At 44.7% G+C, this 27,070-nt stretch overlaps 1 protein-coding gene across 8 annotated transcripts in view; it reads right to left on the bottom strand.

Annotated features, from left to right (window-relative positions):
- The window catches only part of LOC125444834 (squalene synthase-like), a 54,083-nt gene extending 40,857 nt beyond the window's left edge, over nt 1-13,226 (bottom strand). For 3 of the 8 annotated variants that reach the window (XM_048517585.1, XM_048517571.1, XM_048517554.1), the window contains exons 1-2: nt 6,163-6,713; nt 1,913-2,096 (exon numbers count right to left, since the gene is read on the bottom strand). In XM_048517585.1, the coding sequence (XP_048373542.1) occupies nt 1,913-2,096; nt 6,163-6,698 (720 nt within the window). In that variant the 5' untranslated portion in view covers nt 6,699-6,713. Of the gene's footprint in view, nt 1-1,912; nt 2,097-6,162; nt 6,776-12,910 lie in introns of those variants that run through there. The other 5 variants (XM_048517609.1, XM_048517602.1, XM_048517594.1 and 2 more) reach the window with 5 other exon arrangements.
- Nucleotides 13,227-27,070: the final 13,844 nt, after the last annotated feature.

The raw sequence follows: 27,070 nt of genomic DNA, 5'->3' as shown, positions 1-27,070 counted from the left end.
AAAGATTGTGTGTATGTGGTACAATGCTCGTGTCTGTAGTACTACACGAGAATGTCAATCAGGTCCATTTGAATGAGAATTATTGAGCACCACTCAAAAATTAAACAAAGACTTCTGGATGCAACATTTCATTAAAAAAGGGCACACAGAACATGACTTTTTGGGGGTCTTACATAAATGTAGAGTACATTCTTTCAATCATATAGTCATGAGAAAGAACCATTTATGAAAGAAAGCCAGGTATATCCATAGACTTAAAATACGTCAGAGTTGGAGCCTGAATATGGCGACTGGTTTCTCCTGTTTCCTATAAGAATTCTTTTTGCCAAACAGAATACCCTTCGTGTTTTCTATTATTGAGGATGATTTTCATTAAGAAGGTGCATAAAGTATATCCAGTATTCCTGGAACTGTAAGTTGTGTCAGGACCGAGAAATGGGAAAAAAAAAACAGAGTTGTGTTTACCTGTAACTGCAGTTCATTGAGGTCTTCGGTGCAGACACACATTAGGTCTGTGAGTAGGTGCAGTCCCAATGTGGGGCTGCACCTGAAGATTGAAATTGAATAGAGAAGGTTAACAACTCTGAGTCAAGATGCTGGCAGGACTTGATGGCCCTTGTGCTCTCTTCCAATTCTATGATTCTATTCTATGTCATACTTGAATGCAATCAGCCAACCGTGGATAATTAACTTGAGCAAGTTTTCATACGTATTACGTGGTTGAACCCAAGTTCAAAGGAGCTATTTGTTCGTTTCTCAGCCTGGTTTTGATGGAACACATCATGTAAATGAGAATTTCTAATAAATTTCTTGAATGTAAATACATTAGGCTACTGTCTTCTACAATGCTTGTACCATGCTACACCATTTCCCCTCCTGGTTTTAGCTTTAGGTTCGGACGCCATCAATAATAATTAGTATGGGTTTTATGATGTTGCTGCTGTGCTGGGTTTTCAAGGGTTTTAATGTTGTTTTAGGATTGAAATCTATTATGTATTGTCTTTTGTTGTTGTTGTACACCGCCCAGAGCCCTTTGGGGTGGGCGGATTAATAAATAATAATAATAAATAGTAATAATTCATGAATTGACATTTTCATATGGCAAGCTATATTTATTATGTCACTTCATATTTACTATATAATATTTATCAATATTTCTGTGTTCAATATCGTATTAAAGCATTGTTATAATGTTATACAATAGCCAATATGTTATTTTCTTCAGGTTGAATATGGAATGATAGCGTTCCCAAACCAACATAGGCAAGATAGAAAATTTAAACGGATGAAGTGGTTCAATACCACGAAGTGGCCATAAAACTGGGGAGCTCATCTTGACCCTTTTATGATTATTAAGTCAGGCGTACTTGAACGTGATACAAGGTATTTGTAGTTTTTTATATGTATTTGGTCTACGTCAGACTGTCAAATTCACGTTTATTAGCCATGGGCCATACACGCATGTATAAGACTTCAACCCTAGCCCAGCTCCCAAGAGTTTACATAAAAATTAAAACTCAATATGAGATTTATACAAAGCATTAAAATCCAAAAAAGAGGCTATTATATAAGCTTGAAAAAAATACCAAATAGAGAATAAGCTTTGCTATGCGTCATACTGATGATGCACTCTGTTTTTTTGCACTTTAATAGACTATTTCACGATGTATTAAATGCCTTTAGCAGTTATGCACTGACCAAGTTGAAACATGTTTCTTGTAGCCTGGGTATAGTTTAGTTTTGGTTTATATTTTGTTGTCTTTCCAGTCACGATATCTTTGTTATTTGTTTTGCTTATCTTACTGATCAAGGATATAGAGTGAACGTTGATTATGTTGTTGGAATCCGCATCAAGGATGTGCTGCAGTTTAAAGAACCAATAATGAGTGACCTGAACAAGGAAACCGCTTACCGTCGGGAAGTCCTCCAGCACCTGCCTATCCTTCTCCTTGCTCTCCATAAATTTCCAGTCTGGCTGGTACAGGTAGGAGTGGAAGTTCTGTAACATGGGGACCTTCATTTCTAGGCTGATGGTCATGTCATCCTCAACCGTGTCCAGAGCTCGGAGAACCAAGTAAAAGATGCACACCGCATTGCTGTGAGGAACAAAAGAGGGAGTTTAATTACTTGAATGCCTATCTGGGAAGAACATCTGGGCATGCTTTTTGAAGACTGCCACATTTCTCAACTGAACCTTCTGAACCATTTGGTCATTAGCATACCTACAGGGCCACAAGCCCACTCATTTATGTTGACATGAACTTTTCAAGGCCTAAATGGCAGAAGTCCAGGATACCTCAAGGAATTTCTTCTCCTATAAGGGATCCTGAGGGGATCAGATGAGGTCTGACTCAGATGTTTTTACCTATTGCTATTTTATCCTGATCTTCCTTCAAGGAGCTCAGCATAGCATACACAGGCCCTCCCCATTTCCATTCTTCCTTCATAACAACCCTGTAAGGTAGGCTACACTGAAAGAGTAAAAGACCCAAGGTCACACAGTCAGCTTCATGGCCAAATGGGAATTTGAACACAGTTCTCCCCATGCTATCCAATATTCTTAACACATTGGCTCTGGAGGATCCATCTGGGGAGCACCACAGGCCTTGGGGAGTCATAACACTTTACTGTGAAACTCTCTTCCAAGGGAGCAGACATCCTCCAAGGTCCTCACAGCAAGATGCTGTAAAGCTCAGCTACAGAGCTGTAAAGATGTTGCAAAGCTCAGCTACAGAGGCCAAATGAAAATGCTGACAACTCTAGGACCACTGCAGTCTTTGAGATTCAGTTACAAAAGTTGATTCCATCCACCCATACCCCTTTCCATCCAGAATCCACCAGCACATTTTAGGGAAATACAGATTGCAACAAGATTCGCTAATAAAACACCAAGCACCCTAACTCTTAGGCTCATTCCGCACATGCAGACTAATGAACTTTCAAACTGCTTTCAATGCTCTTTGAAGCTGTGCGGAATGGCAAAATCCACTTGCAAACAGTTGTGAAAGTGGTTTGAAAACGCATTATTTTGCGTGTGCAGAAGGGGCCTTAATGAAAATCAAAGTGGTTTCTATGGACATGAGATCAGACCAGGGTTTGGGCCCCATTATTTCACCTTTCATTTTTCCTGTTGTAGGTAATTAGATTTGATATGACAAGAAGCGTAAAAGGCAAAAAAAAATATATGCACTTTTTCATTTAGCATCTCTGTGCATACAACATACACTGCACAGCGCAGAATCTTGTACGAAACTGAGCACATCAGACTAGGGATCGTGGTTCATCCACAATTGAGAACTTCAGTTCCCTTTATTTCCATGCGAGAAATTTGACTACTCGCTGGACTTGTCTATTAGAATCAGTTCGGGGATCTTGCTCCAACACTTGGAGGTTGGTTTGAATGTCACAATCCAGGACTGAAAAAGTATTTCTGCTTTCAGGTTGAGGTGCCACCATCAACCTTTATATTTAAGACAAGGTTGGGAAAGAGTAGAGCGTCTACGTTTCATGCTGTATTTATTTTGATTTCAAAGTTGGAAGCTGTTGCTCAGAAAAAGAGAAGTCTGTGCTTTGAGTTCTCTTATTTGCTCACTTTCCTTCACGGGACGGGATCTCTGCTGACATGCAACCGTCATTCCCAGATGGGCTCAGTTTAATCACTAGCATGCTTGTGCACGTGAGTAAAAGAGCAGAGGGCCAATTTGCAAGACTTCTCCAAAGCCTGAGAACTGCAACGCAAGGGGCAGAATTGCAAAGGCTGTCTTTTACTTGACAACGCACAACAGGTGGGTGTGGAAAACTGAAAGAGACACACAAAAGTAACTTCCAAGGAAACCTGCTTCTCGGTAGGATTTCTACAATAAATGTAACACCCTCTTTACATAGAATCAGTCCAGTAGCCCATTTAGCAATTATCAAGGCTCCCCAGCAACATATATATATGTGTGTGTGTGTGCGCGTGCGCATGTGTGTATATATATATGTATATGTGTGTGTGTGTGTGTGTGTGTGTGTATGTATGTATGTATGTATGTATGTATGTATGTATGTATGTATGTATGTATATGTATGTGTATATATATTTTCTCCCAACTCCTACTGCTTAACTTTCTTGAACTGGACATGGCAGGGACTGAACCTGCAATCATTTTCCTGCAAAACAAGTGCCCTGCCACTGACCTAAATATGTTTCAGAACATCAAGGAACTATGAACTGGCTGGGCAAAACATAGCAAATGTCCTTTAATTCTGTGGGGCTTTTCACTAACCAAGACAGGCTGAAGACCTGGGAAATCACTCCAGAGTGAGCAATTTAGGAGTACCTGATTTCTGCACACAGTAAAATTATATGACACATTCATCAGCATGCTGCAGACAGAGGTTTTCTTTCTTGAATACGTTCAGGTGTCTGTGTGTGTATATATTTAAATCCTCCAAGTAAAAACACAACAGAATAGTGAGATACATTCTGACCTAACTTTCTGGAATATGCTGCCACAGGAGGTGGTGATGGCCACTAACCTGGATAGCTTTAAAAGGGGCTTGGACAGATTTATGGAGGAGAAGTCGATTTATGGCTACCAATCTTGATCCTCCTTGATCTGAGATTGCAAATGCCTTAACAGACCAGGTGATCGGGAGCAACAGCCGCAGAAGGCCATTGTGTTCACATCCTGCATGTGAGCTCCCAAAGGCACCTGGTGGGCCACTGCGAGTAGCAGAGAGCTGGACTAGATGGACTTTGGTCTGATCCAGCTGGCTTGTTCTTATGTTCTTATGTTCTTATGTTCTATGGTTATAAAGCCAGCAACAGGCATCTCAGTCTCTCAACTGCTTCAATAAGCCCAGAGGTTGGTGTGACATGAAGCTGTGTGACATGCAGCTGAAGGAAAGCAGCAAAGAGAGTCAGACCTAGTCCCCATGTAGCATGAAAGAAGGCCTCAGAGATCAAAGCCTAGACTGCTTCCAATCTTCCTTTCCCATCTAACAGAAGACTCAACTCACATTCACCATTTTGGGTACAACTCACAAAAAGTCGAATTTAATCCCAAACATAGTCAAAGAGGTTGGAAAGCTCCAGGCAAAAGGGCCTGCTTATTCCATCCCCCCTCAATTTGCCAACGGACCCCTTATTATGGAGATAGGATGTAGTTTCTCATACGGTTCAGTAGTGTTGTTGCTGGACCACTGCAGCATCTTTGTGACACAGATCCCACTGGGAAAATCACCACTACAGAAACATCATGGAGATACTGTAATTCACAGCACCCTGAGCAACTGGGCAAGAAGTCTATGCAGGTTCTCAAAAAAGCTGTAGCTTTGGGGTTGTGTGCATACTGTGTTTGGGTCTTAGGTTCAACCTCGCACTTTTCTTTATGTACACAGAAGCATCTCTGCCACAGACAAACTTTGGCAAAAAGTCGAAGCTTTGAAAGCCAATGTGGTGCAGTGGTTGGAGCAGCAGACTAGGCGAACCAGATTTGCATCTGATCTCTCTGCAGTGTAAGCTTGCTGGGTAACCTGGGGCAAGTCACGCACTCAGACCTGCTTCACAGGGTTAATGTTGTGAAGAAGGAAAAGGGAGAATGTTGTGAGTCTCTCTGGGTGCCCACTGGGAAGAAAAGCGGGACATAAATGAAGTGCACAACGAGAATCAACAGTACTGAGTTAGATGGATAGCTGAGCTGGCTCAGTGTAAGATGCTTTTATCAATGCAAAAGAATATCTGAAAAGGATCCACTCTGCACTGAACAAATATAGTAGCAACTATAACCACACAAGAAAGCAGCTGTGTGGACCCCAAACTGACAAGCCCCGGTGTGCAGTCAGCAAGGTAAGACTGGAGTTCAAAGCCCTGCCTACCCATGGAAGTTCGTGATGGGGCCGTGGGCCAGTGATTTTCATTGTCTAGCCTACCTTATAAGGTTGTTGTAAAAATAAAATCAGGCAAGAAGAGAGAGCCGTATGCACAAATAATAGTTAAATCTATTGGTTAAAAAAAACCCTCTGATGTGAAGACTGAGAAGAAGTCACTCCCTGTTTGAACAAGTAATTTAACCCCGCCCCTATTTCGTTAACTCTTTCTTTCCCACAGAAACTTTGAAAAAGTGCAGCTATAAAGAGTTGTCGTCGCTGCCCCCCAAAGTTTCCCTCTAAACTCACCGCAACTCTCCGTCGAGGGCTTGGATGACGGCGGCGAAACTCCGGCTGGTCTGATTCAGGTATCTGAAGCAAGTGCGGAGGCCGTCGCTGAGCGAGTTCTGCAGGAACAGCAGGGGCGGAGAGTGAGGCTGAGCAGCCAGGAAGCGGGGCGGGGAGGACGGCGGCAGCGGCGGCTGCAAGAGGCGGCTCCCCGCGGAGCGCAACCTCCCTCCGCCCAAGGACGTGGCGCACGGAGAACCGGAGGCGCCGCAACGCCCGCAGCCGCCTCCTGCAGCCCGGGGCGGGGGAGAGAGCGCCAGGGTGCGCTTGAAGAGGGAGGCGGCGGCCTTGGAACTGCAGCTGGCCATGGAAAGGGGCCCCCCGATGCAGCCCCTTAACTGCCCAGGAGCAACCTCGGCCCAGGCTGGCCCTCCATGGCCCCGATCCCCCACCAGGGCCCAGGGAAGCAGAGACGACGAGCCCTGGCGGGCACCCCTGCAAGCCACCCAGGCGAGCAAACAAGCGGACACACCCCCTGCCCCTTCCCTGCGCCCCATTAGGCACGCCTCCCGGCTGGGGGGAGAGAGCGGGAGCCCAGACCACAGCTATTTAACCCCGTGAGCTCCAACCCTGCAGGGTACAACTAATACAGGTTTCCGTGCCAAGGTGCTAGGACCTGAGCCTCCGTTCCTGCGCACCCTTCCCGGAGAGAGCTTCGTTTGAACCCGCAATTTAAGACTGCTTTCCAGCGATCAGGCAGGGGTTGCAAGCGGAGTTGGAAGCGCTTCCCGGTTTACACGTAAGTTAAGCCACTTTTGCAGATGCAGAATAATGCACTTTCAGTCTACTTTCACAATTGCTTGCAAGTGGATTTTGCTATTCCGCACAGTAAAATCCAGCTGCAAAGTGCATTATTCTGCATGTGTGGAAGGGGCCCAAGTCTTCCCAATTTCAACGAGAGGCCCAGAACACCTGGCTTCATGTTTATTCTCGATAAAGCCTCACTGGATTCAATGGCCATAAGAAGTTTGAGGCTATCAACTGCCTAGGGGGGAGTGGCCCTGAATAGGAGCTTTATTTACCATTTAGTTACTTTTGCTAACACCACACTCCCCTTTACTTCAGATGCTTCAGGTTACTTCAGAACTTCAGATGCTTATTTCCACATCAAGTTTCTGCTAAAGGGACAAGATATTTTTCTAGAGGCCTGTTTTCTAATTGTGTCCTTTCCCAAAGAATGGGGCTCAGGTTGGCCACCGTAAGAAGTTGCCCTATATCTTGAGTCACCCAGCTCAGTCTTGTCCATTCAGTGGACTTTTTTTTCAAATAGCAACTCAGGCAAAGTTCAACCACCAGTGTGCGTTAAGGGCTGTCAAGCCACTTCCCACTATGAACTAATGTCCTCCAGATGCCCTATCATTAACAGCCTTGCTCAGATCTTGCAAACTGAGGGCTGTGTCAATCCATTGCAACATTAATAACTTGGGATGTGCAGAGGACACCACATGACTGGCTTGAAATGACTAGTGCCCAAGGCTCCAGCAGAAAGTGCCAAAGCAGGTGATCCGTCCAGAAGACAAGTAATGACTGCTGGGGAATTACACCACTTTTTCAATTTCTTCATCCTCCAACAATTTCAGTTTCTTCATCCTCAACCTTATTGTTCAAGATGTATTGTTCCTTGACTTCCTCACCAACCAGAAGGGAGACTGCAACCAAGATATCAGGAGATTGAAACTGGGAAGGGCAGCCAGGAGGGAAGGGCAGCCACATTCTGAAGTGTAAGGTTGTGTCCCCACCACAGTGAATAGTAATTAGGCTGAAGTGAAGGGCATTTTTCCCTCCCCCCCTCCAATGAGAAACTCTTCAGTTGGGATGGGAAGGGCATGGAAATACTCCATAAGTTATACGCACTATGCACGTATGACTTGTTAATAAAATTAATTTCCATATGTCATATCAGCCACACAAAGAAATTCCAGGGGAGGAAGAATGAGGTGGAAGCCAACAAGAAAGAAAACACCTAAGATATTTACAAAGGTGGGGGTGTACAGAAAGCATCTGGCTGTAAATTTGACAGTAATCTGCTGCTGGCTGTAAATTTGACAATAATCACAGCGGTATCCATGTTCAAGTGTGACACAAATAATTTTCTGCAACTAATATAAAAGTCCTCTCAGAAATCCTTCTGTCAGAACTCTCTCAGTCCATGCAGAGCCAGGCAATGGCAAACCACCCCTGAACATCTCCTGCTTGCCTTGAATACCCTGCATTGTGTCTTGATGGCACACGCATGCACCTACACACAATACAGCAGCAGTGCGGGTCATGGCTTAGACGAAGAGCATGTGCCTTACATGTGGAAGACTCAGTCCTTGGCCTTTCCAGTTAAAGGCTATGTCAGAATAGACTTACTCCCCACAAGAACACCTGTCAGTTTACCATACTAAACTCAACAGATCAGTGGTATGACTCACAGCCCAATCTAAAGGGGGTGGTGGTGGTGGAGGACACGAATGGTTTTGTGGAGCTGGTGTAAGCTCTCACAGGCATATTTGCCCACCCCGTGGGTGCATTTAGCAAACGTGCCAGTGGGGTGGGCGATGTGAACCTCTGTGGCACCCAAGCTCTCACAGGCATGTTAGCCCACCCCGTGGGTGCATTTAGCAAACGTGCCAACGAGTGGGTGCAGCAGACCTGGGCACCCAACCAAGAAGGGAGGCTGGCCCTCAGAGCTGCATTGGCATCCAGGAGGAAGCTGGTGTGGCATGGGGCATTCTGGGGGCGAAAGCCAACCTTGGTCAGCTTCCAGCCAAACACTGTTGTTTATGGAGGCTTTTGGGGCACTTGGGGTTTTTCCGAGCCTCACTACCTCGCTGTGTCACTTGGAAGACTTCAGGAGATGGTACAGCAGTGGCGCTGTCCCTGGCCACCCAAGCCCTTTGGGCTGTCAATCTTACCCCTTTTTCCAAGGAGTTCTGGGCAACTTTCAGTGTTCTCTCCCTGTTTTTTCCCCACAAGCATCCTAGTGAGGTAGGTAGGCAAAGAGGACACAATAGGCCCAGCGACCCAGCATCAGTGAGTTTCATGGCTGAGTGGGGATTTGAATCCGAATCTTACTCTGCAACTCTAACCCCTAATCCACACTAGAATTTAGGTTTGGGAAAATGTACAAAGTGGCCCTTGGCATTAATTCTGTTTTGCACCCCTGAGTGAAGGGAAATGGATGGATTTAGGAGGTGCAGAGTCAAATGAATCCCACACCTCCAAGAATATAATCCTAAACACACTTACTAGATAGTAAGTCCGGTTGAATTCAATGGGACTTACTTCCAAGGATAAATATTTAGGACTGTTCTGTCAGAGAGAGAACATATCTGGTCCTCCCAAGAACAAAAGCCTTGACTAATCTATTAATTATGCATACATTTATCTCAAGTGCCAACCCTATTTCATAGTCACTGTAATGGTTCTTCAGGTGTCTAATGGGTAACTAATCTGCATGAAGCAATCTTAGATTTACGCCCAGAGATAGTTTAGGTTACATTAAAAACATGCAAGATGTAAGCGGAAGGGCAGCTGGAGAAGTGCACTCATTCTGTTCCACACAGATGTATAAAATATTCTCAGCACTGAACTCAAGAGGAATTGGTTCTGCTAACTGCCAGCAAAAGCCAGCACTATTTGGTTAGTGCCTGTGACATCACAAATCCATTGTTGCCCTCCCTTCTTCCCAGAGCAATTTTTCAACTTAAAAAAAACTGTCTAGTACTTTTTTAAAGGCATGGAAGAAACCTGGGCATGCATAAAAAGGGGCTTTCAATAATGAAAAGGCAGAGGTGAAGAAAAACGCTGAACACTGAATCAGTGTTTGAACTGGTTTGTGGTGTGAAGATAGCAGGAAGCTGTGGCTCATCATGCAAAAGCAGATTCTGATTTTTAGGTATTATCTGTACGTGTCTTAAAACTCTCTTCATTTAGATCCAGGAACCTCTAGCCATCTAGCTAAGGAAATCCCTTTGGACTGGATCCAACCAGGTTTCCTGCTAGTGAAAAAAGAAAGGGGTGGGGGGGGTTCTGAAGCACCAAAAAACAATTACAGTGAGAACTACAAGACCAGAAAGGAAAACTTGAGAAAGACAGACTTCCTACATACTGATCAAGGAGTCCACAGATAAGCTCGGACTTTGGTTCCTTGATCCAGATTCACCGATTTATTCAGTGGCCCTGAAAAACAGGAGTAGAAGCATAACACACCACACAAGCTGCAACCAAGAAAGAAATACCAGGGGAAGAAGAGCCAATATGCCAAAGCCTTCCCCCTCAAAAAAGATTTAAGACATATGCTTAAGACGTACGTTTCCTTGCACACAAAAAGCTAGCCCACCAGAATTATCCACTGAAGTATGCTTTTTCATACAAAGCCTCCAACATGGACCTTGAGAAAAGGAAGCAGTTCATTTCTCTGAGCAGAAAGATGTACTTTTGATATGGGCCCTCTGCCAGTCTATGCCTAGGAACAACATAAAATTAAATTTTGCAATAAAGATAGAATGAAACTAGAAAAATTTGCTGTATTTGGACGCCATAGTAGAAGAACAATTGCCCTGAGGGTTCACAAGTTAGCCACAGTTTATCTTTCAAGGAGAAAGTGTTTATACTTCAGATTTACTCAGATGACATAAGTGGTACCTTTGACAAGTACATCATTATTAAAGTACTCTTATTAACGTAATTAGCACATTAGTACAGAGAAGTATGACACCATCTGTATTTATATAGTTCTGGTTTTATTGAGTATACTGAAGTTTTTACACTGTGTTTTAAAGTATGTTTTAACATTGTTGTTCACCGCCCTGAGCCCCAAGGGGGAGGGCGGTTTATAAACCTAATAAATAAATAAATCGTTATTAATGTACTCTTTTCTTTGTGACTGGACCATCTTACTACCCACAGGATAATTTAGTTACTGAAAATATTTGTAGAGAGCACTGTGTTGCTGCAAAATGTGGATGGAAGGCAGTGACAGCCACATTGTTATAACTCACCCTAAATTCAGCAGGTGTATCTTTCAAATTGATCCCTCTGAGGTTCCTACTCTACTTAAGTATTTAAAGAGTATAAGAATGTGAAGAATGGTCTGCTGGACCAAACCAGTGATCCATCTAGTTCAGAGGTCTGCAAACTGTGGCTCTCCAGATGTTCATGGACTACATTTCCCATCAACCAAGTGGCCATGCTGGCAGTGGCTGATGGGAATTGTAGTCCACGAACATCTGGAGAGCCACAGTTTGCAGACCCCTGATCTAGTTCATCATCTGATTCACAGTGGCCACCAGATGTCTCGAAGGGCCAGCAAATAGGGTCAAGGCATTCAGCAAATGTTGCCCCCTAACATTGGCATTCAGAGGTTTCCTATCTCTGAATGTGGAACAAGCAGGTATAAAAGCTGTTGGTATTTTTTAATCTGCTTTCCAGTTCATGGGAGTAAAAAAGGGTGTCAATACTCTGCTTTTGGTTTTAAGGTTCTGGCTTTTATTTTGCCACTAGTTTGGCTACCATGGTACATTGCCAAGTTCTTATTTAATTAATTATACACCAAATGCAATTTTATTTTATTTTTTTGGTTGCAAGTTCTATAATTTCAGGGAGTTTCTGACTTTTGGCGGTAGACGGAAGATGTTTCTCACAAATTATGTAAAAGCTCCAGATTCTAATTCAGCCCTAACTGGAATCTTGGGCATGTTACCTAATCTACTTCACAAGATTTGATGAAGATAAAAAAGGCTGGGAGGGATAATAAAAGAGACTCTATCTGTCAACGGTGTCTTCCTCGATGTACCTTACCAAGGAATGTACCTTACTAAGAAAATTAAAAAAGGGGGGGGGCTTCATCTTGCCTAGACATTTTTCATTGTAAACTGGAAGCCCTGCCCCCTTATTCCCAGATGTGCAGGAAAATCACTGAGATAAATAAGTGGTGAAGAAACTTTTTCTGTGCCTCAAGCCACATACATCAAAGACACGAGATGTGGTTGCATTAGAGCCGCCCACCAACTCTTCACTTTTTATTCCATCCCATGCAACATTACCTGGTTGCGTTTCTTGCCTCCCAACTCCTACATATCACAATTGTGATTTGGCAGCTTTCAGCATGAGGAAAGCATAACAGATTACCAAAATGGGGACCTGGGTTCATATCCTCACTAAGGCACAAACCTTCCTCAGTGGCGTTAGGCCAGGTTCTCTTCTCTTTTAGCCTGACCTACCTTACAGGGTCATTGTTAGGATAAATCAATGGAAGAGGAAAGCGCCTCAAATGCTGCCTTACAGAAGGCCAGGGCAAGAATGTGTAACTAGCTTGACAGTATTATTTCAAGAGCAGTATTAGTTTGGAGCAAGATCCAAAGACAAATACTCTCATGGGTGGCCACCCTGAAACAGACCTGGCCCAATCAATATGTTCTCCCTCTTCTGGATTTGTCACCTTCCAGCCTGAGTTCTAGAACACTTCAGAGCCTTTCACAACCTGTTGCTCAAATTTCCTTTAATACAGTATTATGTGGCTCAGGTAGACAAATCCAAAGTTGGGAGCCCCTCTTGCCTTTGAAATCGCATGCAAAAGAAATCTCTTCTCTTTTCTTCATTCCTGCCAGCTTTCATTGGTAGGAACAGAAGGGGACAAAAGAAGCTGGAGGGAAAATCCGACTCTTCATCCAGCAGCTGCCCACCCCACCCCCGTTTCATTTCAAGGAGATGCATCACTCACCTGGTCCATCGTGGGCATCACGGCCTTATAGCCTCCTATCTTAAACTTCACAAGGTTGTAGAGCTCCACCGGATGGCCCAGCCATTGCTTCAGCAGCTCCATTGACATCCGGTCTCACCTGGGTATTAGATTCACACGTTCACAGGCAGACCTACCCCTTGCCCGTATCCTCTAGCCTTTCTCCAGTCTTTTCTCTCCCAGATTTCCCGCTTTGCCTACCGCTTCTCCCGTGTTCTGACTTCTGCTCCCCTTGGAAATGCGCAGCAATCCACACCCCCTTCCTGATATACCCCCTTTGACTGGTTCACCTCCCGCCCGTCCCCTGAGATGATGGACCCCAAGACCCCCCCCCCCCCCCCCCCCCCGCCCCGCGCTCGATTCTCCTCCTTCACAACGCACTGCTGCAACGGCAGCCAATCGGACCACCAAGTGCCCGGCTCGGTCAGTTGATAGGCGGTTTAGCCGCCGCACGGTGCTCGCACCAGGAAGGCGGCAACCAATGAGGCTGCTCCTGGGCTGGTGTGACGGCCGTTCGCTCTGCCTTATTGGCTTGTCGGTGCAAATAAACGGCATCAAAGGAGAGAGGGCGACAAAGTCGCCGGCTTTCTTAAAGGAGCCGAACCTTTTGAAGCGAAGGATTTATTGGACTTGGTGGAGGAAGCCTAACGCGCTCGATTGCTGATCACATGCGCAAACCCACTGCTCGTGGATCTGATCTATCTTTCCTAACAAATGATAGAAAGCCACTGCCCCAGTTTATTGTGATATGTTGTTAATTAGTCTGAAGTAGGTTACGCCTTGGCTATTTAATTCATTTGGTTGGCTAGGAGTTCATTTAAATTTCACACGATAGTTTATAGACAGTATATAGAATTCAGTGGTATAGGATGCCACCAAGGTTGCTTTCAAAAAGAAAAAGAATTTGGATTTATACCTTTCTGGGGCTTACAAACTCCTTTTGCTTCCTCTCCCCACAAAAGGTACCTTGTAAGGTAGGTAAGGCTGAGAGTGTTCCAAAGAACATGTCTCCCAGCAGGAATGTAGGTGTGGGGAAACAAATCTAATTCAGCAGATTAGAAACCATCTTCTCTCCACAAAGAATCAGATACATTTGTGAAAGATGGATCTGTTAGCCAGAATATGTGTTTGTTCAGTTTATTTATTTATACTGCACACTCTGCCAAAAAAAGTCAGAAGTGCCTCCTACAAAAATGATATATGATAAAGCCAATTAAAAACACAAAACTATAAAAGTAGCATAAAGTGATAAAGGTGGACTATAAATAAATAAAATAAATTGCATAACTAACACAGCAGTTTGCAAGGCGGAACAGATACACTGACGTATTGATAGCATAGGCAGGCATAAAATAGTTCAAAAATCATAACAAGGTAATGCAGCAGAAATAAAAGCTGTAACCTGCAAGGAATAAGAACATAAGAACAAGCCAGCTGGATCAGACCAGAGTCCATCTAGTCCAGCTCTCTGCTACTCGCAGTGGCCCACCAGGTGCCTTTGGGAGCTCACATGCAGGATGTGAAAGCAATGGCCTCATTTATGAATAGGTTAAAGAGCACTGGTCCCAAAACTGATCCTTGGGGGACACCACTACCTACATCTCTCCATTGTGAGAATTTCCCATTTACACCCACTCTTTGCTTCCTGTTTCTCAACCAGTTTTTAATCCATAGGAGGACTTCCCCTCTAATTCCCTGATTGCTGAGTTTTCTCAACAATCTTTGTCAAAAGTCTTTTGGAAATCCAAGTAGACAATGTCCACTGGTTTCCCCTTATCCACATGGCTGTTTACACCCTCAAAGAATTCTAGTAAGTTTGTAAGACAGGATTTGCCTCTGCAAAAGCCATGCTGACTCTTCCTCAGCAGGTCTTGCTTTTCTACATGTTTTATAATTTTATCTTTAATGATAGATTCTACTAATTTACCAGGAACAGATGTCAAACTGATTGGCCTGTAATTTCCCGGGTCCCCCCTAGATCCTTTCTTAAAAATTGGTATGACATTGGCCATCTTCCAGTCTTCAGGGATGGAGCCTGATTCCAGGGATAAGTTGCATATTAAAGTGAGAAGATCAGCAATTTCATGCTTGAGCTCTTTAAGAACTGTTGGGTGAATGCAATCTGGGCCAGGGGATTTGGTAGCATTTAGTTTATCAATGGCTGCCAGAACTTATTCCTTGTCTACCGCTATCTTCGCTAGTTCCTTCGAATCACCTCCTAAGAAGCTTGGTTCAGGTGCAGGAATTTTCCTCACCTCCTCTTGGGTGAAGACAGATGCAAAGAATTCATTCAGCTTCTCTGCAATCTCCCTGTCATCTTTTAGCACACCCTTTGTTCCTTTGTCATCTAACGGGCCTACTGCTTCCCTTGCTGGCTTCCTGCTTTTGATATACTTGAAGAACTGTTTGTTGCTGGTCTTGATGTTCGCAGCCATGCATTCCTCATAATCCTTTTTTGCCTCCCTTACAGCTAACTTGCTTCTCTTTTGCCACCATTTGTGTTCCCTCTCATATTCTTCATCAGTCAAACTGGACTTCCATTTTCTAAAAGACATTTTCTTTTTCTGATAATTTCCTCAACCTCTCTTGTTAACCATGGTGGCTTCCTTTTGGACTGGGTGCTGCCTTTCCTAACCTGTGGAACACATTCCAGCTGAGCTTTTATTACTGTGTTTTTAAATAACCTCCAAGCATCCTGGACAGTTTTGACTCTCTTGATTTTCCCTTTCAGCTTCCTGCACACTATCCCCCTCATCTTTGAGAAATTTCCCTTTCTAAAGGCAAATGTAACTACATTAGTAGTTGTCACTTGTTCACGTGCAGAGATACTGAATCTAACAGCATTGTGGTCGCTGTTCCCTATCGGCTCAACAACACTGACTTCCTGCACCAGGTCCTGGGTCCCACATAGAATTAGATCTAGGATCACCTCTCCCCTGGTTGGTTCCACAACCATCTGCTCTAAGCCACAGTCATTTAGCATATCCAGGAATGCTCTCTCCTTACTATGACCTGAACATGCATTTTTCCAGTTTATATGGGGATAGTTAAAATCACCCATTACCACTACATTTTTGTTTTTGTTGGCCTTTCTAATTTCTTTTTCCATCTCAGAATCCTCATGTGCACTTTGGTCAGGGGGACGATAATATATTCCTAATATTAAACTGTCCTTCACACCTGGTATTGATATCCACAGTGATTCTGTAGGGGAACCAGCTCCCCTTTCATTGTCTATTTTATGTGACACTAGGCAGACTCAGACCTAACTAACTCAGAATGGTAGACTCAGACCTAACCACCACCAACTAGAGTACTATATTTGCTAACTCCTGGCAAAATATCAGAGGGTTGGCTAAGCACTGGATGTTTAATACTTCTGGCACAGGGTAGAGGGGGGTGTTCCATAGATGTGGTGCCATCATGCAATAGATCTGGCCACGCCAACCCTTTTATGCTGACCCTGTCCTTCATGCTGAAAGGCACCTTTGCCCATGCCCAAGGTCATTGCCTCTTACAAATGCTTCATGCAATCCAAGGCAGGCTTTGAAAACAGATGCTGATTTCAGTGGAATCTGCTCTGATCCAACCACAGAGATGGTAGTTGTGAGTTTAAAATAAAGCCGTGCAGGAATATGCAGAAAAATCAGACTTCTCCTTCTCCAGAATTTATTCTTGATACAGTTGTTCCTGTTTATGGAACACAGGGGTGTAACGAGGCAAACCGTAGCCCTGGGCAAAACCTGAGTTGGATGCCCCCCCCCCATGGGTTGCCACTCCACCATGACCAAATTTTTTTGGCAACAGGACATTGGTGCCTGCAGGGGGTGCATTTTCAACATATCAGCACCAAAATTTCAGGGTATCATCTGGAAACCATCCTGATGGGATCCCCCAAGTTTGGTGCAGTTTGGTTTAGGGTGTCCAAAGTTATGGACCCTCAAAGGGGGTGCCCCATCCCCCATTCTTTGCTAAGGAGATGGGGGCTACCCTTTTAAGGGTCCATAACTTTGGACCCCCTGAACCAAACTGCACCAAACTGAGGGGGGGGGGTTCCCATCAGGATAGTCTCCAGTTGATATCCTGAAATTTTGGTGCTGATATGTCCAAAAATGCACCCCCTGCAGGAACATCCCAGAAATTTGCCCAAGAATCTTTGTTCTGGATTGAGTTTTCTGCATTGCTGTCAATGGGGGTTACAGGCTGGGGGGCACATTTCTGAAGGCACAGTCTCAAAACTTTCATGGTGCGAACCTGCTGAATCCCACCACTGTCTAGGGGTCAGAAGGAGAGAAGTACCCTTCTTGCTATCAGAGTTCAGTCATTTTACATCTAGAAATGACAACCAAGGACTGAGGTTTAGAATCACAGTTAAAATCACAAGGTTTTGTGGAATTAGGAAAACTGTAGGAAGCAAAACAAACAGTGCATTTCTGATCTCCCCTCTTTAGAAGAACTTTATAACTCCCGCTACTTAAAAAAAAGTTCGGTATATCCTGAAGGACCTGTCTCACCCTGCTTTTTTTTTTTTTAACTATTACCATCTGGCAGAAGATACAGGATCATGAAGACCAGGACAACTAGACTCAGGGACAGTTTTTATCCTAGAGCTGTGGCTATGATTAACTCCATGGTGATGTGTTGACGTGGTGGTGGTTGCGTAGAGATGGTTGTGTAGGGATGGCTGTAAGTTGGGGGTGTGCAGATTGCAGCCCCCCAATGCCTAGTGCAGATTGCAGAGATGTTCATCGGGGGATGTTTTGTATTTTTGCTGTTTTGTATTTTCATTGTGTGGACACAAGGCATAGTGTGTGTGCACAATGACATTAAAGTTATTAAATTAAATCAAGCATGCATGTCCCAGAAAGGATGAAGCAATTTGCAATTCCAAAAGGTATTGGGAATGTGGCAAGGGAAAAAGGAATTCGTGTGAAATATGAGCCTGCTTGATTACACCATAACAGAGGCTCCTTTCATTAGTGCCACAGCAGCCTTGATGCCCTTTTTTCATGATGTGACAATGTTAGAAGGGAGGAACCACATGGGTGAGATATGAGATAGAATTCTTTCAGGATGCCACTGTTGGGAGGGGAGAAGTACTGAGGATTGCTTTCGTTTTTGGAAGGTGCAGCTTTATCTACTTGCTCTGGCCCTGAAGGTCTGTGGCTGGGATGGGCCTCCAGGCTGGACTTTTCTGACTGCAGTGGCGTAATGCCCATTGGGCAAAATGGGCAGTTGCTCAGGGTGCTCCCTTGTGGCAGGCAGAAGAAGCAAGCCTTTATTGGCATAAACAGCAGTACAACAATAATAAAAACAGATTAAAAAGCATATACAATACAGGATATACATGTTAGGACAAAGGAAATCTACTGGCATTTAGTAATTTCCAAGAGAAAGTCTGCCACTATCATACAGAGAGAAGGATCAGGGTTGTCCAACAAGTAGTGTAATCTAAATAAATCGGGGAGATCGGGTAAATGTAAGGGAGTGAGATTCACATACTTGGATCTGATTTCCTTGAATCTGAGACAGTGAAGTAATTGGTGGGCCAGAGATTCAACTGAGCCATCGTTACATGGGCACAATCTTTTAGCCTTTTCTTGCTTATTAAATCTGCCATATAACAAGGCAGAAGGCATAACATTAAACCTGGCGAGCATTATGGCTCTCCTTTGAACAGGGTTTATTAAGCAATACAGGTAGTGTGCCAAGTGGCCCCCTTCAAATGGGAGAGAAAAATACAGGGGAGAGCACGTTTTCTTGGCTGCAGTGATTAGGGTAGAGAACTCTCTATCCAATAGTTGACCTTTTAATTTCCTATAAGCTTTTGAATAGGACAAAGGGCAAAGTGAATCCACTGACAGTCCGATAGAGGCAATTTTTTCTTCAATTATGGAAAACCAGGGGTTGGAATGGGTGTCAGAGAGCAGACGGTGAACCAGGGAATTACAGTCCGAGAGAAAATGAATTCGCAGCCAGAATCTAAAAGTCCTCAGCCAAGCGGCTGATTCCGAGGAGTTTTGACCTAACTCCAGACAAAGGGCTGCATAGGGCACACAATTTGGGAGTCCAGTTATTTTGTGAAAAAATTTGGATTGAAGAGAATTCAAGGAGTGGTTAATAGCTTGAATCCAAATTGGGACTCCGTAAAGCAATCTCGAGGCGACTTTGGCATTGAAAAATTTGAGGGCAGGAGGGATAAAGGAATGGCCACTGCTATAAAAGAAATGTAATAGTGCTGACATACTATTAGATGTAGCTAGGAGAGCGGCCTTCCTCTGGGTTGCCCATGAAAGGTTAAAGAGGAGAATCGAGAGGCCAAGGTTGGGCTATTTTATGTAGCACTTTGAACCTTGTTCAATTTGGGTGCTTTTCATTTGCCCATGTAGGAAGGCTTCTTAAAGTGCCTATGAGAAGACCAATACCTTGGTTTTTTCCATAATTAATTGTCAGTCTGTTGGATTCACAGTAATCCACACAGCGCTTCATTAAGCGTCTGAGGCCAACTCTGGATCGAGAGAGAAGGGACAGCGTCATCTCAGACATAAAGCAAGAATTTGATACATGGGATGTAAAATTCCCAGTTTTTTTGGGGGCGTATAATGGCTGTTCACTGCTGGAGGAAGGGCAGAGGGGAGGTCACTTAAGAAAAGATTGAAGAGGTAGTAGGGGCCAGTGACTTAGCAGCCCCGTTGTTTGACCCCTTTGGAAATTCATTGGAATTACTGTCATGTCAAAAAGGGCCTTTTGTGGGAACACTTGATCCGCAACTGGTATTTGGTGTGCAGTTGCCTGAATCCGGCAGAACAAGAGTCTGGCATCAATGTTGAGGGCAGCCAGTTTTGTCCAGAGAAGTTCTCTCAGCAGGCCAGAGTCCAAAGTTGGGCAGCCTCTTTAAATCCCGGAATAAAAGGCAGCGTAGAGTTTGTTATCTGCATTGATTGAATATTTACTGGGCTAGGGTGTAATAGCACCAAGCGCGTGGTCCAGGAGGAGATTTCACGCTTCAAAGCCTATTTGTTCAGCCTCCCCTACTGCACTAGAGTGGGAAAGCCACAGCTGAAGTTTCTTCAGCAGCAATTTGCGCATAAATCTTTCCTATCACTGAGAGGGAGGCTGATGGGGCGAAAAGTTGTGGCAGGCTTCCTGAGAGTGACTCTCCTTTTATGGATGGGAAACACAGTGTTCGACTTGAACCAGCCAAGTCTTAGGCAGGATACCTGAACTGTTTACTTGGCTAAAAAAGAGTGTGGCCAGGATAAAGGGGCCCACCAAATCAAGTATAGAAACTTTCAGAATCTCTGGAATTATGGCAGCATCAGGGCCAGGGGCTTTCCTTCCCTTTGAGGTAACCTCTAACAGCCTCAACTGCTTCTTGAGATGAGGACAGGAGGCCAGCACTTTGCAAAATCACCTTAAAGGGATGGGTAGAAAGATCCATTGCTTAAAAACATCGATCATTAAAAAAAAAGTTTGCTAAAATAGTCATGCCAAATATCAGGGAATTAATACAGGTAGGGGTAGGAGGCTTTGCTTCCGTTCAAAATTATTCAGTGACAGCCCAGAGTAGCTTCGAATTGTTGGAAGTTACTGCAGAGTGGGAGATGTTCCCATTGAGTGTTGACATGTTCCATATGGTTCTTCCTAATTAGCTGACTCTAAAAGTTGTTTCACTACAATTTATTAAAGTAGGGTGAGGGAGGGTCCTGGTCTCCCTGAAGCCCTAAAGTCTCTGATATAAGAGCGAATTTGACTATTGTGCTCCCATGCACTCTCCTATCCGCAAAACCAAGGTGTTCTCTTTCTGTTTTGCTGGGGATTCCCCACACACTGGGACGATGGAGAAAGACTGAAGCCGACAATTTTGTTTTAAGAAGATCTTTGGCAGACCTGTAGTAATAGTCTCCTGGGGGGGAATCTGCGAGTGAGAACAGAGGATTTAAAGGCATTGTTGCTTTAGGGGAAATGGAAGTAAAGCTTTGAGTGGCATAAGGCCAGTTTGGGTGTCCAAACTAGTCTGGAGTGGCGGTTCATTTTGCGGTGGTGAGGAAGCTGCTGCATGTCTGGCTTCTTGATGTGATAGAAACAAGTCTAAGGGAAGGTGATCACCCAGCAGAGAGAAGATCTCCAATCTGGAAGGATAAAACAAGATGATCTTCAACTCTGGGGAAATGAGGGAGATAGTCAAATGACACTTGCAGCCATGAGGAGAAACAAAGGTATAATCTTGAGCGTGGGCATGTAGCAACTTTAAGCCGTTAAGCCAAAGTTTGTTGTAGCTTTGATGGGCCAAGTGAATGAGTTTCCTACCAGCAAGCTGTGCTGGAGTGAGTATCCTTGGAGTCCAACAGCATGGCAGGAAGTAAGAGTGAGTAGAGTAGGGTTCATCATCAAAGCCTTCCTTTCTGCTCAAGAAGGGAAGCTAAATTTGGTAACCTCACTCTTGCATTAAAGTCCCCATTAAGAACAATCTCAGAGGAGGGATGGCTAGATTCAAGCTCCCTCAATATAGGATGGATAGGTTATCCCAAATTTCACACAAGGTAGCTTTCTGGGAAAGGACCAGGAGAGGGACAATATAGAATGTATTAACAAGGACTAGAGAAAGATCCTCCCAAAGAATCTGAACAGCCTGAGCTGTCTGAGCGAAGGAGGGTAGGGCCTGTGCCTTGTGGCAGGCGCAAAAATGCAAGGTTCGTTTGGGGGGGGGGGTGGTTGTATTTTTGAGGGTTTTCTGTTTTTGGCCGGCAGAGGGTGCAGTTTTTAGGCTAGCAGCACCAAAATTTCAGGGATGTTTCGGGAGACTCTCCTGATGCTATCACCCAGGTTTGGTGAGGTTTGGTTCAGGGAGTCCAAAGTTATGGACTCCCAAAGGGGGTGCCCCATCCCCCATTGTTTCCAATGGGAGCTAATAGGAGATAGGGCTACATCTTTGTTGGGAATTAGATAGCTTTGGATTCCCAGAACTGCAACCTCACTGGAAACTCTGGGAGGTATCATCAGTAGTGTCTCTTACTGATACCACCCAGATTTTGTGAAGTTTGGTCCAGGGGGTCCAAAGCTATGAACTCCCAAAAGAGGTTCACCATTACCCATTGTTTCCAATGGGAGCTAATGATGCTGTTTGGGGGTGGATTCCAGCATTACTTGTTTAAACTAGGGAGCCCAGATTCTCCTTTTAAATCCACCTTAAAGGGAGAATCTGGAGTCCCCAGTTTAAATAACATTGAAAGTGATGCTGTTTCCTCCAATTGGGGGAACACCATAAAATGTTTTCATAGAAGTAATAAAACATTTTGAAAGCATTTTGAAAATGTTTTTTAAAAAATTATTTCTGCTGTGTGGCATGGTCTATTGCTGTAAGTTCAGATTTGTGAGTGCTTAGCATGTTCATTATAATGTGATGGTGACTTTGAAATCGACCTGGTGTAAAAAATCATTGCTTGGTCACGGTGGGGAGGGTGAAGAGCTGCACATGGGGCCGAAAACCCCAGGTTTGCTCTAGAATGCGCTTCTGGCCGAAATTAGCTACAAGTACGGTCAGGGGAGATGCTGCTGCACCAGGCATGCTTGGGGGGGGGGGGCATCAAACCTGTGGCTCTTTGCCCACTAGGCTCCAGTTTGCCAGAACCGTCTTCCTATGTTCCTTCTGTTATCAATTAAAATTCTTCGAAACAAGCAGGTGATTTATTACCTGATCGGGAACTGACAAATTCTTCCCAGTAGTAGCCATGCCCGTCATCCAACCCAGCTCAAGGCTATGTGGGTGTAGCGTCAGCCAAGTCGTTATGTTTCTCAACTTCTTATGGTGACCCTGTAGAGCAGGGTCTGCAACCTCATGGCTCTGGAGCCGCGATGCAGCTCTTTTCATCCCAGAAAAGTGTTCGCTGCGTGGCTTGGATCCTCTCATTCTCCTTCAGAGAGTCGCCCTAAGAGTTAATGGGAAAGAGTCCCCGTTCCTAGAGAGGCACAACCCGAGACGGCTATTCCAAGCCACTTCTGACTTCCCTGTCCCAGCTGCCTGGTTAGCTGATGACGGTGATGATGGCGCAGGGTGGAGCACCGGGGCCGGTGAACCCTCTCTTGAACAGGTGAGCAGGGTAGGGGCAGGAAATGGAGAGGGAGTTGCAAGAGCGCACTTGAATTTTCAAGCGCCAATCCCAACCTCAGTCCACCCCCCTTGAATGCAGGGGTTGACCCTGCTTTGGGTGACCTCATTTCCCCTTCCCCTGGGTCCTTCTTGGGGGCAGGACCACTTGGGGGACTCCAGCAGCGCCACCTCAGGTTACAGACACCCCAGCAGACCTTGCCAGCGCGGAGCTCTATGGGGCTTTCCCTGGTGGATGGCTTAGCCCTGGCACAAGAGTCCAAGGTGGGAGAAATAATGCATGTCAGGTTTTAAAGGAGTTATTACCTGCAGCCCTGCAAGGTTGCACTCGTCAGGGCTGTTTGATGGGGAGGCGGGAGTGGGTGGGAATTGTTTGCTTCTTGCATTGCCAAGGAGGACAGGGAGCGCATGGGGAAAACCTTCCAGCCGTGGATCTTGAAGGTTTACTTCAGAGTAAGCCAGTGGAGGAGTGAAGCTTGTAGATCGTGTGGACGGTAGGAGAGGCCAAGGGATCATCCTCAGCTATGGTGGTGCTGCCGGGTTTGCCAACTCCCAGGACACATTTGGGGAGTAGATTCCCAGAAGCTTCTGTGGCTTTTTGGGACCAGGGAGGGAGTCATGCTCAGGAGGAATATGGTTGCTGAGTCCACTGGGCGGCAGACAACCTCGAGGTGGGGAGAAGTTCAGTTTCCTGGAAGCCGAACAACCCCATTAAAAAGGCACCCTCAATTTTAATCCACCACCATCCAAGTGGAATTTGGAGGGGTTCTTTTGTGGGGGGGGGGGGGGGGGGGCATAGTCAGTGTCTTTCAACACAAGAAAAGAGAGATGTGTGGTTCTACTGCTGTTCATTTGAATCATGAACAAAACAACAGGTTTTTTCCCTGTCCCCCCTTTTTTGCTTTGATGGGTAAAAATGGGTTCCCAAGAAGGGAACTTCTCCCTGCATGAGAATATATAGTGTCATCTTCATTTTAGATGTCAAAAAGTATATGCGGCTCCAAGTGTTTTCTTTTCCATGAAAAACGGGTCCAAATGGCTCTTTGGGTGTTAAAGGTTGCTGACCCCTGCTATAGAGTTTTCATGGCAAGATACTTACAGAGAAATTTTGCCATTGCCTTCCTCTGCATAGTGACCCTGGTATTTCTTGGTGGTGTTCCATCTAATTATTAATTAGGGCCAACCTTGCTTAGCTTCTGAAATTTAACTAGATCAGGTGGCCATCCAGGTCAGGGCAAGTTACAAAATGCAGAAATCACCCACAGCAAATCCAGGGTTAATACCTGAAAGAGCTGAGGGTAGTGATACCTAAACTGTTGGTTTGCTCCATTCTCTTCTCATGTGTTCCTCAAGAACTCCAATAGAAACTCACTTGAGTGGGCATGGCAGTTCAATTGCAGAGGATGGGCCGAAATTCTCTCCTCATCTGGGATTCCCGTTCCGGCGATGAGTGTAAGCCAGCGTGTTTTCCTTTCTCCTCTGTGTTTTTGCCCACTTTATCTACTTATGTGTCTCAAGAGCTGGGATATTACAGTCTGAAACATATGTTAAGAAATACAGCTAATTAGAACATAAGAACATAAGAACAAGCCAGCTGGATCAGACCAAAGTCCATCTAGTCCAGCTCTCTGCTACTCGCAGTGATGCCCACCAGGTGCCTTGTAGGAGCGCTCACATGCAGGATGTGAAAGCAATGGCTGGCCTTCATAGCGGCTGTTGCTCCCACGCATCACCTGGTCTGTTGAGGCATTTGCAATCTCTCCAGATCAAGGAGGATCAAGATTGAGTAGCCATAAAATCTGACTTCTCCTCCATAGAATACTGTCCAGAAGCCCCTTTTAAAGCCATCCAGGTTAAGTGGCCATCACCACCTCCTGTGGCAGCATATTCCAAACACCAATCACACGTTGCGTGAAGAAGTGTTTCCTTTTATTAGTCCTAATTCTTCCCCCCAGCATTTTCAATGGATGCTCCCTGGTTCTAGTATTGTGAGAAAGAGAGAAAAATTTCTCTCTGTCAACATTTTCTACCCCATGCATAATTTTGTAGACTTCAATCATATCCCCCCCTCAGCCTCCTCTCCAAACTAATGTTAGATTTCGTTTAGAGTCATGGATATGCCCAGTAGTGTGTGTGTGACTGCAGTTTATAGAAACTTCTCTCAGAGACATAAAATGTAAAAAAGAATTAAGAACTTACATTTTATTCAAGTCATCTTCAGTTCACAACTTTGTTCCAAGAGAAAGTAAATAGAAAGAACCCTAGTCTAAAGAGATTACTTTCCCTACAACAGAGTGGGCACAACTAACGCTACCATCACGCAGGTGGTAGTAGTGGGGAGTGGATGCTGCAGTGGCAAAGGCCCCACTGGGCTTAGAAACGCGTTGCCATTGACCATGCTACTGGCTTCAGACTAGAAGCAGAAAGTGAAGCTAGCATGGGAAAGAAAGGAAGTTAGTGGGCGATCTCCTGGCTCCAGACAAAGGAGGGAGCAAACAGAGGCAACATCACAGTTAAGAATTGATATACAGCACCCCCCAGGTGTCCAGGGCATGCAGAAGTCGGCTTATTCAGCACCCACCAACATGCGTAAAGAGTCCCCAAAGCGCTGCAGCCTCTCCTCATATAGGAAGGTGCTCCAGTCCCTCAATCATCCTTTGTTGCCCTTCTCTACGCACTTTTCTACCTCCTCAATATCCTTTTGAGATCACGCGCGCACCAGAACTGGACACAAGTACTCCAGTCGCGGTCGCGACCACTGCGCTTTATCATAAAGGGTACATGACAATCTTTTGCAGCTCTTATTATCGAATTCAATTTCTAATGATCCCACAGCATAGAGCTCTGCCTTTTTTTACAGCACTGCCATACGCATTGAGTTGACATTCCCATGGAACTATCGAACTAAAAGAGCCTAAATCCGCTTTCCTGGTCTGTGACTGATAGCGCACTGACCCCTGTAAGCGTGTATGTGAAGTTTGGATTTTTTTGGCCCCTATGTGCATCACTTTTACATTTTGCTACACTGAGACTGCATTTTGCCATTTCTGGAGCCCACTCACCTAATTTATCAAAAGGTCCGCTTTGGAGAAACCTCTTAGCAATCCTTTGTGGTTCTCACCACCCTACATAATTTGGTATCATCTGCAAACTTGGCCACCACGCTACCCACCCCTACTTCCAGGTCATTTATGAATAGGTTAAAGAGCACTGGTCCCAATACGGATCCTTGTGGGACACCACTCCCTACATCTCTCCATTGTGAGAACTTCCCATTTACACCCACTCTTTGTTTCCTGTTTCTCAACCAGTTTTTAATCCATAGGAGGACTTCCCCTCTTATTCCCATATTAATTAGTGGAACCCAAACTATGAGAAGGAGTTTCTTTCTTTGCTCCGGCTAACTTAGTGGTATTATCTGTTATTGTGCTGGGCTGATACTGCCACTGCTGCTGAGGATATAAAAAATATAAGCTTAGCCGGTAACTCAAGGACAAAGATAAAGGATGTAAATACACCCTAACTGACTGAAAAGAGAATTATATTAAACATTCTTAGCTTGGAAAACACCATAATGGGAGGCTTTAAAAGAAGGAGACCGGATGATAATGATGATAACAGTAAAGGGAAAAATGAAGCTGATTGCTCACCAGCTAATAAACAGACGAAAATATTGGACTATTTTATAGCAGGGGACACATCTACAAGCAGGATACTGTATGAGGTGCCAACCTCAAATTGTTTTGCAGTACTAGAAGAGAAAACAACGGACAAGTGGCAATTAACAAACAGGCAACCTGCACCGACATCTGCACCTGCGTCTGAGCTAACAAAGGATTCAGGCGAGCCGCTCTTAAACAATTATGTGGAACTAACAGCTAAAACGATATCTCTAATATTTGAGTCTGTAAGAAATATGCAGTCAGCACTAACCTTACTTACATCAAAAATAAAGTTAGTCTACAAGGGGCTGAAGCAATTGGAAGTGTTTAAGAAGTATTGCCCGCAATTTAGCAATCATTTACTCTCAACCA

The sequence above is a fragment of the Sphaerodactylus townsendi genome, linkage group LG01, assembly GCF_021028975.2.
Source record: "Sphaerodactylus townsendi isolate TG3544 linkage group LG01, MPM_Stown_v2.3, whole genome shotgun sequence".
Taxonomy (NCBI): Eukaryota; Metazoa; Chordata; class Lepidosauria; order Squamata; family Sphaerodactylidae; genus Sphaerodactylus; species Sphaerodactylus townsendi.
This window is presented reverse-complemented; position numbering and strand designations above follow the sequence as displayed.